This window comes from Bombyx mori, chromosome 24 (assembly GCF_030269925.1).
Source record: "Bombyx mori chromosome 24, ASM3026992v2".
Lineage (NCBI taxonomy): Eukaryota > Metazoa > Arthropoda > Insecta > Lepidoptera > Bombycidae > Bombyx > Bombyx mori.
The window spans coordinates 17,803,460-17,814,111 of NC_085130.1; the positions used below are offsets into that span (position 1 = coordinate 17,803,460).

The following is a 10,652-nucleotide window of genomic DNA, read 5'->3' on the forward strand; positions in this document are numbered from 1 at the left end:
AGATCCGCCGAGAAACTCAGTGGGCTGTATGTTGTTACTGGGATATTACTGGTGGTAGGACCTCTTGTGAGTCCGCGCGGGTAGGTACCACCACCCTGCCTATTTCTACCGTGATGCAGTATTGCGTTTCGGTTTGAAGGGCGGAGCAGCCGTTGTAACTATACTTGAGACCTTATTACAACTTATATCTCGTAGTGGGTGGCGCATTTACGTCGTAGATGTCTATCGATTCCAGTAACCACTTAACTCCAGGTGGTCTGTGAGCTCGTCCACCCATCTAAGTATTAAAAAAAACGTAGGTTAAGTTGCACGTTTAATTCTTAGTCGCATAGTCTTTGAGTTATCCATAATAATGTGCAATCAATTTGGCTCCATTGACGATACTCTTTTACTTTATTTTCACGAAGACTGTTTTGTTATGTTACAGTTAATATGCTTTTGGTGTCTGTTCGTAACGACCGTAGCGGCCCAGGCGGACTTCTATGAGCCTCAGACTTTCAAGCAAAATGTGAGTAGAACTAGAGATCCAGTTTTGGCTGGTCCATTTGACACACACGAGGTCAAAACATGGCTTCTACTGTTTGTACCGGTCTTCAAGTCGGAATGCGTGAGTGTTATGTGGTGGGTTGGGTGGTGGCCATTAAATGCTCTGAGAACTCTGCCGCCTATTCTCTGGTGAATCCCTTAGTCGCTCATGAAGACCTGGGAAGAGAAAAGAGGCTGTTTCTTCAAGGCTGACCACATTTTTTTTTTTTTTTTCCTACCTAAGCTGGTAGCCTTGAGAGGCTATTCCAGCGTAACCCTAACGTTTGTAGGTGAGCTCACGGGGCTCAAACCTGATGACGTTGCTAACACGAACCCTAGCAAGAGCTGTGCTTCGCAGAATCTACCACCGGATCGGAAACGCGACCCACTGAGAAGATCCGGCGAGAAACTCAGTGGGCTGTGTCTGAGAGTTAATTTACTCGTCGAGCCCTTCGTCGCAAGCGACGGGTTCGACGAGAACGGTGACCGGTGCTTGAAGTACCTAAAAGCACTGTTAGTGGATCGGGAGGATCCGAGATGACGTGTTTTGGGCGACGTCGACTGCTTTCCATTCTGTCCGCAGGATCGGGAATGATGACCACATAGTGGTAACTTAGTCCTATTATTTGTTCCGCGGATACCGGGTATTTCAATTTGTACATCTAAAATGAAAAAGTTAAACTTTTTTATTGCTACAATTGGTGTTTGAGCACCGGAGCCCACGGACATCGACAACGGTAATGCCACCCATGTTGAGGCATGACTTCTAAATCCCATTTTTAACAGTAGAACGGCTGTTGGACCCTTCAAACCGAAACGCATTACTGCTTCACGGCAGAAATAGACCTACGTTATTATAATAATTGGTACACCATTAATGCAATGTTGTGTGCTGACTACATCTCTCTCTCTCTCTCTCTCTTTCTTTCTCTGGTCCTGGTGATGGCGCAACCTAGAGCCGTCGTCACCCCAACCATGTCTTGTCAGATCCTCGGGTTCCGGTGCTTTTAGACTCTTCAAGCACCGACTTTTGCTCGACAAGTGAATTGACCCATAGACAGAATCCACTGAGTTTCTCGCTGGATCTTCTCAGTTTGTCGCGATTCCGTGGTGGTAGACTCATCGAAGCACTGCTCTTGCTAGGGTCAGTATTAGCAAGTCCTCCTAGGTTGAGCTCGTGAGCTCACCTACCGATCATGAGCAACTAGGATAGTCCTTAAGGCTACCAGCCATTAGGTAGGAAAACAATAATTTGTCATCATACATACATTTTTTTTACATTTTACAACGGCTGCCCCACCCTTCAAACCGAAACGCATTACTGCTTCACGGCAGAAATAGGCAGGGCGGTGGTACCCACCCGCGCGGACTCACAAGGTCCTACCACCAGTAATTACGCAAATTATAATTTTTGCGGGTTTGATTTTTATTACACGATGTGGAAATCAATCACCGTGGAAATCAATCGTGAACATTTGTTGAGTACGTATTTCATTAGAAAATTTGGTACCCGCCTGAGATTCGAACACCGAGTGCATCGCTCAACATGAATGCACCGGACGTCTTATCCCTTAGGCCACGACGACTTCAAAAGTCCTTAGAACTTATATCTCAAGGTGTCTGGGCTCCAGTAACCACTTAACACCAGGTGGCCTGTGAGCTCGTTCACCCATCTAAGCAATAAAATAAAAATAAAAAAATACATATATAGCTAGAATTTGTCTTAATAAATAAAAATAAACTTTGCCGATGTCCACGGGCAGCACGGACATCGGTTTTTTCAAACAAATGTTTATAGTCTGTTCTCAAAGTACCAGGAACGCATAACAAGGTAAGTGGTGTGTGACAGGTCGGCGGGCCCGCGCTTTTCCGGCCGGCGCATCGTCCTTGGGCAACCATTTCAAATCGAGTAAGATCTGACGCCTCATATTAACTCGTAAAATGAGTTTGAAAACAAAAATACTTGCATGGCGATAAATGTTGCAAAACGAATTTAGAAAGAGACGATCGACTGATTTCGACTTCGTAGAGCGTTGTCTCTATTGCACTCTCGACAGCGACTATTAGAAAAGGTCCCGTAGTCAGTGTGCGACAGAGACAGCGCTCTACGAAACCGAAATTGTCTTCCGTCTCCGTCTCTTTCCCACACGTAATATTTATCGCCGGCTTTTAAGCCTACCTAATTGACATTACGAAATTAGTGGCATGAAACTAATTTCGTGACATTAGTTTTACCAACAGTTTCACGTGTAATTTAATACTTTCGTAATGCATGCATTACTTTCATGCCTGGAAATTAGTTTCGTGCCCTGCGCGATTTTTTGGTGAAATTAATGTCATGCAACTAATTTCATAGTGTAAACGCGACGTGAAACTAATGTCGCGAAAGGGCCTGCGCTGTGCGGACGTGTGTATTGTTAGTTCGGACGCGCTTCAAACGTTGAAAATGGCAAACCAACGATGGAGTACAGATAAAAATATAGATCTTATTAATGAATATCAGCGACAACGGTGTCTCTGGGACCCGAAACACCTACAGTAAAAAAGCAAAATTATATTCACTCATTCGATAATAGTTTTTATAACTCTCAGGATCTTTATCTGCTAATTCAGAGACTAACTTCATTGCACCTAAATGCCTTCTTGTTGACCATCCTCGAATCTACCAACCTTTTTTTTCTTGATAGTCTTTTTTTTAAGTTTATAGGTATATAAGCATTTCTTTAGCTACATTGAATATAGCATATAGCATATAATTTAGCTTTGATGGTGATGGCGCCATGGTTACTGCGATACTGTGGATTTCGCGACACTAATTTTTTGACGAAATTACTTTCGCATATATCGAAACTACTTTCGTGAAACTGAGCTCAACATGCATGACACTAATTTCGTAATGTAAACTCGGCATTACGTATTTTATTAACTATCTAATCTATTCAAGTAATTATAATGGGTGTTTCAGAGATATTTAACTAAGTAATTTATATCTTTTATCTAATTTAGAAAGTGTAAATTAGAAATCTGTCAATGGCAGCTGGCTACATTTTAGTGTTGTAGATACATTTCATTAATAATTTAGTGTTTTTAAAATGATCAAATTGGCTTTTATAAGAAATGTTATTTTTTGAATCCGCAACGTGAGGATTTTTGACCGAATCCCGTTACTCTATGAATTCATTCCGTCCTAGTACTAAAATTTAAAAACGCTCTACAAAATTAATTTCATTTTTTTACTTTAAAATTATGTAAAGATTAATTAATATTAAAAATTAAATTAAAATACGGTTTCCTGGAAGAGATCGCTTTTAGCGATAAGACCGCCTATTGTACTAATTGACTGTTTTTTTTAATGTTACGTTTTGGTGTGCAATGAAGTATATTTGTTTCTCTTACTCTCTCTAAAATTAATAATGGATAAAAAATAATTAGAGGCAACAAAAGGATTTATGTCTCAAAATCTTTTCACGTACGTCCCAAGGGCTTAAAGTCACCTCAAAATTGCAAACAAAAGCGCCTCATGTAATAGTAATAAATGATTTTTTCCGCCTTTCTAGCTTGACCGCTACCAGAAAAGCCTGTTTACTCCCACAGAAGATGTTACTCCTCAGGGTAGCTACATGCAGGCGTGGAGGCCTGGGCCCTCTGGTAAGAATATTGAGGAATCAAGATTCCTTAACACGTCCCATCGAAGTTTAGTAGAAGGAACCTATCAAAGTTCAATCTAAATTCTTTCAATATGGTTACGTCTATAAGATAATTTTCCCCCTAATTTTCAAGCGATTTCCAAATAGGGGGAGGTTCTCAATTCTCAATTTATTTTGTGGAAGCCGATTTAAAAATGTTCGTCAAAGTTTTTGTGTTTCTTATATATCTTCACCTATTTTTCTACATTCTCTAGTTTCTAACGTCCTAGTACATACACTCCAACGCCTTTAACTGCCCAGAGTTCCACCAAAGTCATTTTGCCCATTTCTGCCCACATTACTGGTGGTAGGACGTCTTGTGAGGCCGCACGGGTAGGTACCACTACCCTGCCTATTTCTGTCGTGAAGCAGTAATGCGGTTTGAAGGGTTGGGGCAGTTGTTGTACTGCAAAAACTGAGATTTAGAACTCATGTTTCAAGATCAGTGGCGACGTATCAGTTGTTGATGTCTATGGGTTCCTTTGGCCACCAGGTAGATCCTGAGCTCGTCCCACCAATTCTAATGAGCCGTAATCTCGACTGCCTATTATATTCTCTTTAAAAAAAAACATTGTCCTTTTCAATGTAACTTTGATATTTTCCGTCTTTTACAATACTCCCAATTATTTTTTTATTTTTTTATTGCCCTTGTAGGCAGACGAGCATACGGCCCACCTGATGGTGAGTGCCCATGGACTTCAGCAATGCCAGGGGCGTTGCCAAGCTGCCTACTAGTCTAGATAAAGTACTAGGACATTATGAATCACAGAGATCTCATTTTGAAGCCGCTGCCTACCGCTTAATACTCTCCACCAGCCTCGTTTGAAGAAGGATATGTCATAAGCGCTCAATTGTAATGGCGCAGACGTGGGAACATCAGGACTGAATCACCTTGTTAAACTATTTTTATGTCTCATAGATCACAACACCGTCGCATCCGTACCTGCACCAATTTTACCAAAGCCAGAACCCTGGAAAGCGCCTTATCCATCGAAGGAGAAACAGGCAGCAATATTGCACCACAAGCAAGCACTTACTTCAGGCAAGAGAACCCATAATATTATTACGGGCTGGGGTTCGGGATAAATAGAAATCCTACTGGTGGTAAGACCTCTTGAGAGTCCGCGCACGGAGGTGCCTACCTAATTCTGCCGTGAAGCAGAAGTATAGTTACAACGTATACAGTATAGTTACAACGGCTGCCCTACCCTTCAGTCTGAAGGGTAGGGCAGCCGTTGTAACTATACTGAGACCTTAGAACTTATATCTCAAGGTGGGTGGCGCATTTACGTCGTAGATGTCTATGAGGTTTGGTAACCACTTAATACCAGGTGGGCTGAGAGCTCGTAAAAAAAATACGTGTCGCACTCGGGGAGTGCCGTGTTAAAGCTATTGCATATCATTTGTTATCAACTTATGCAATTATAATTAGGCAATAATAATTTAATATTAAAACAAAAATAAAATATGTAAGACCGCGCTATATTTATAAACATTAACAAAGGCAAAACATTAACTGTCCCCTTCACACTCATGAGCTAGACCGCGCGAGAGAGAGAGATGAGCAGACTTTTCATGATGCGCATGCATTATGACGTCACGTCCCGCGCTTATTCACAAACACTACACAAGCGCAACGTGTGAATGTGTTGAACGCGAGCTACATGGTAGGCGGAGTGAGGGGGTGTTAGGTTTAATTTGCGTTACGGAACTTCTTGATTCGGTCGCCGCGCTCAAAGCCCGCGATAAAAGCTATGCAATAGCTTAAATCTTCTTTTTATTCGCAGAGGGCAGTTTCCGGTTCGAATACGCTTCAGACAACGGCTTGGCGGCCGGAGAGGTCATAGAACCGGACGGCTCCAGAGTCGGGGCCTATCAGTACAAGGACCCCAATGGACAAGTGGTGAAACTGAAGTACAGAGCCGGCAAGGAAGGCTTCCAAGTGAGATCTCTTTGAATTCATTATGTCCTAGTACTTTATTTAGTAATTTATCTAAACTAGTATGTAGACAGCATGGGTCTCTTCTCTACCCCTGGCATTGTTCTTTTTCATTCTACACTCCTTCTCTATATTCTCTATAAGTGTGGGAATTTTCATACTCCTCCGTCCGCGCAATTTTCGTAAAAAGGGATACAAAGTTTTTGCTTTACGTATATAGATTATCAGTATATATTATTATTTTTCTTTAAAAATATTTCTGCACTATTAGCTTTCGTTTCACACTGAACGAAGTAAAAGAAATAAATCAGTAAATACCTCTAAATATAAGGCTAAGTTCATATGATCGCGCGGTACGACGCGTCACCGCGCGGTGGAAGCGTTCACATGACAGAATATGTACAAGCGAGAGTCTGGAATTTTTTTGAACTACCTACTTTAGGATGTCATTTGCATCTTTTGATTTTTTATATGATTGCGTTGAAAACTATTTAAAATCGATAGACACAATATGGTCTTCGCTTGGTACTCATTTTTCTTAATATATCAAGAATTCCTTTGGATTCGCACTAGATGCTTTTTCAATAAATAATCAAGCGACGATAAATAGGATTTGTGAAAATAATCAAAAAATTTGTTCATTGTTGTCTTTATTAGATCCTGGAGGGCAGTCATCTCCCGAAGAGTCCAGAGCCAGTAGCTCCTCACACTCCGGGTAATTGAAATTAATACATTCCCGATCCTGCGGACAGAATGGAAAGCAGTCGACGTCGCCCCAAGCACGTCATTTCGGATCCTCCCGATCCACTAACGGTGCTTTTAGGTACCATAAGAACCGGTTATCGTTCTCGTCGAACCCTTCGCTTGCGACGAAGGGCTCGACGAGTAAATTAACCCACAGACACAGCCCACTGAGTTTGATCTTCTCAGTGGGTCGCGTTTCCGATCTGGTGGTAGATTCTGCGAAGCACGGCTCTTGCTAGGGCCAATGTTAGCAACGTCGTCATGTTTGAGCCCCGCGAGCTCACCTACTAGTTAAGGTTACGCTAAAATAGTCTCTCAAGGCTTCAGCTTAGATAACAAAAAAAGAAATAAATAAAAGAAATGAATAATTTTACCAAAGTAATTAGCTATCGATAGATATAGTTAGTAAATAGTCATTATTTTGGCAAGTATCATAGATAAATTATGATATAATGACTATTCCGATTCGCTTCAGGTGATCCATTCACAGTCTCGCTTCGAGTAAAAGAACTGATTACCAAATAATTTAACGTCTCTACGTTTTAATAGGCGACATAACATGTCTACAAATACCGAGAGCATTTCCGATAGTACTAGCTATTTTGAAATCCGTTTTCGCTATTTGACAATAGATGGCGTTAAACTTCTCGAACGTTCCTGACGGTATTGGCTATTTTGATATAGGTTTCTGCTATTTGACGACAGATGGCATTGTTCATACCGGCATAACAATACTAAGTAAAAAAATTGTGTACATAAGTAATAGAAAAAAATTAGTAATTAATGACTTATCAATCTCTGATTTATTGATGAGGGAGACCGAGGAAGACAACGTAAATAAAAAATCAGTAAAGAATATAAAATATGTATCCTATTATTCTTCTAGACAACTATTACCAGCAAGCATATGCTCAACAACGCGAGCAGTACCAGCTGCAGCAGCAGTACAATCAGCAGAGACCTGAGCCCCAGAACAGCTGGAGACAGGATCAGGTAAGCTGCTTCCGAGATCAAACTCGGCACAATCGCTTACAAACCTACCAGGAGAGTATAACGTACCAAGAGCACTTTAATAGAATTGTCGCCTTATTCAAATCTTTACGCAGAGTACGGTTTCTTCCCATTTTTTTAAGTATGGCAATTGTCTTTTTTTTTCGACGCCATTGTTGCAAGAGTTTTATTGCGTTGTCAAATACTGTTCAATTATGTTCTGTTAAATGAAAACTAATAAGATAGGTAAAGAAAAGCAAAGTTTATACGGGCCAACGATCATTGATTGAAAACAAAAATCATCAATTTATACGGAACTAATTTAAATTTTTCATAATTTATCACTGTCCTCTTTTTTTTTATAATTAATTGAAAATTTTCAAAGTGCTGTTATTGTCAGTGACATAAAGAAAGTTAAGTCGTTGCTTCAAAAAAACAAAACTGACTTATGACATAGCACACCTTTCATTTTATCAATGTCACTTGCTAATTCAACAAATAATTACATGACCTTGCTCGTTCACGAAGCCCGCTATAGAAAGCAGAGTATATTTTATATACACTTGACATTGGCGAAATCTAAAAGGAAACGCCACAAACCTAAGAGATAGATAGATAGATACAATTTTTCCTACGAACTAATCTCTGAAAACACGTTCGGATTGTTGTAAACCGTATTAATAGATAAGTCTCAACTTTATTTAAGACATAACCATTTTAATGCTTTGACTTAAAATTGAAAAGGATGTTGAGGTTACCAGTAGTAGTGGTGAAAACCTATTTGGTTTAAGCGACTTTTGGCTTAACACGCGACATTTATCTTTGTAATTAATGGTCCATTATTCAGTATCAGCATCAACAGTTCGATGTTTCTAATTGAACTTCAATTATGTTTACCCAATTGTAACAGCTGAAGAAGTTTATTTTGTTATTATATTTTTCCCCAAAATTACTTTAAACGACTCACTCTCCTGTAAAATTGCAAAAATGTCGCTTAAACCAAATTGCTTTTCACATGGAAGGAATTTATATTAATGGTGGCAGTTACCATCAAATGGCCCTCAAACTCGTTTACCCAGACTGACAATTGTTATTGACAAATGCCACTGCTACAATTTGACTAAAACATAGCGTTTCGAAGTACCAGGCGAGCATAAGCGCAGAGAGCTGTCATTGAATTTATTTTCCATCGTAACGATATCTCATGTGTTGTAATCAAGCAAATGTGTGTCGTATGACTTCAAATTCAGGGTTACGAAGGCTCTCAGCGACCTGGAGGCGGTCAGTACCTCGCCCAGAATTGGCGGCCGCAGGATCTGAACGAAGACGACGGTCAGGTAACGGAGTAGATTTATTAGCCAGCCTGGTTACCTCACAAAACTGTCATCATTCTCCTGCCCTTCTCCCAATCACGTGGGGTCGAGGCAACTACTAGTGATAGGACCTCTTGTGAATCCGCGCGGGTAGATACCACCACCCTGCCTATTTCTGCCGTAAAACAGTAATGCGTTTCGGTTTGAAGGGTGGGGCAGCCGTTGTAACTATACTTGAGACCTTAGAATTTATATCTCAAGGTGAGTGGCCGCATTTACGTTGTAGATGCCTAGGGGCTCCAGTAATCACTTAACACCAGGTGGACTGTGAGCTCGTCCATCCATCTAAGCAATAAAAAAAACTTTATAATATTAGTATAGATTATTTTTTTAGTATCGAGATAACGAGGTCGAGCAGAGAGGTCCCCACAGCTTCGGTGAGGGCTACGCATTCGCCTTCAAAGGATGAGTTAATGGACGCGAAGGACCACCAAAATACATAATATAAAGTTTTGTAAATTAATTTAAGCTTCTAATTGTTCGTATTAGGATTGTTTAATAAAATATTTTAAAGTTAATATCGTATTTATTTTTGTAACTAGCGACCCGCCCTTACTTCGCTTCGGAAACATTAAAATACACATGAAACCAAAAAAAAAAAAAAATTAAAAAAAGTAGCCTATGTTCATCACGAACAATGTCGGCTTCTAATGGAAAAAGAATTTTTCAAATCGGTCCAGTAGTTTCGGAGCCTATTCGAAACAAACAAACAAACAAACAAATCTTTCCTCTTTATAATATTAGTATAGATAAACACGTTGTCGTAGCGCATAGCCTAACATGGAATAGAAGTTTCTCGACTATGGTCTGAATTGCGCTATGCTTTTTTTTTAAGGTAAATTTCGATTTCCCCCTACCTATTCTAGTAACCTTGAAAAGTTATACTTAGTAAATTCGCAGAATTAGTCTTACGGGGCTCTAACCTGACGACGTTGCTAACATTAACCCTATCAAGAGCCGTGCTTCGCAGAATCTACCACCGGATCGGAAACGCGACCCGCTGAGAAGATCCGGCGAGGAACTCGGTGGGCTGTGTCTGTGGGTTAATTTACTCGTCGAGCCCTTCGTCGCAAGCGACGGGTTCGACGAGAACGTTGACCGGTGCTTGAGGTACCTAAAAGCACCGTTAGTGGATCGGGAGGATCCGTAATGACTTGAGGATTTCAAAGTATAACATTTGGAATGTCCATCTACATCGAATAACATTACCTACTCTTTGACAGATTTTTTTGTACAAAAATTACTTGCGCATTAGGAAGAGTTTAAGATCCATTTGACCTTAAGTGGTTACTGGAGTTCATAGCTATTAATAGCGTAAATACACCGTCTACCTTGAGACATGAGTTCTAAGTCATAGTTTTCTAGTACAATATCTTAACCAGCCTTCAAACCCAT

The 10,652-nt window shown here is 40.4% G+C and overlaps 1 protein-coding gene across 1 annotated transcript; it reads left to right on the forward strand.

Annotated features, from left to right (window-relative positions):
* Window positions 1-427: 427 nt before the first annotated feature.
* CPR48 (cuticular protein RR-1 motif 48) lies at window positions 428-9,666 on the forward strand (the record flags this gene model as incomplete). Its single annotated transcript, NM_001173237.1, is given in 8 exon segments — window positions 428-607; window positions 4,083-4,173; window positions 5,131-5,286; window positions 5,999-6,153; window positions 6,808-6,865; window positions 7,781-7,887; window positions 9,135-9,221; window positions 9,592-9,666. Coding segments are annotated over 8 exon segments (909 nt in total), but the record flags the coding sequence as incomplete, so codon positions are not given.
* Window positions 9,667-10,652: the final 986 nt, after the last annotated feature.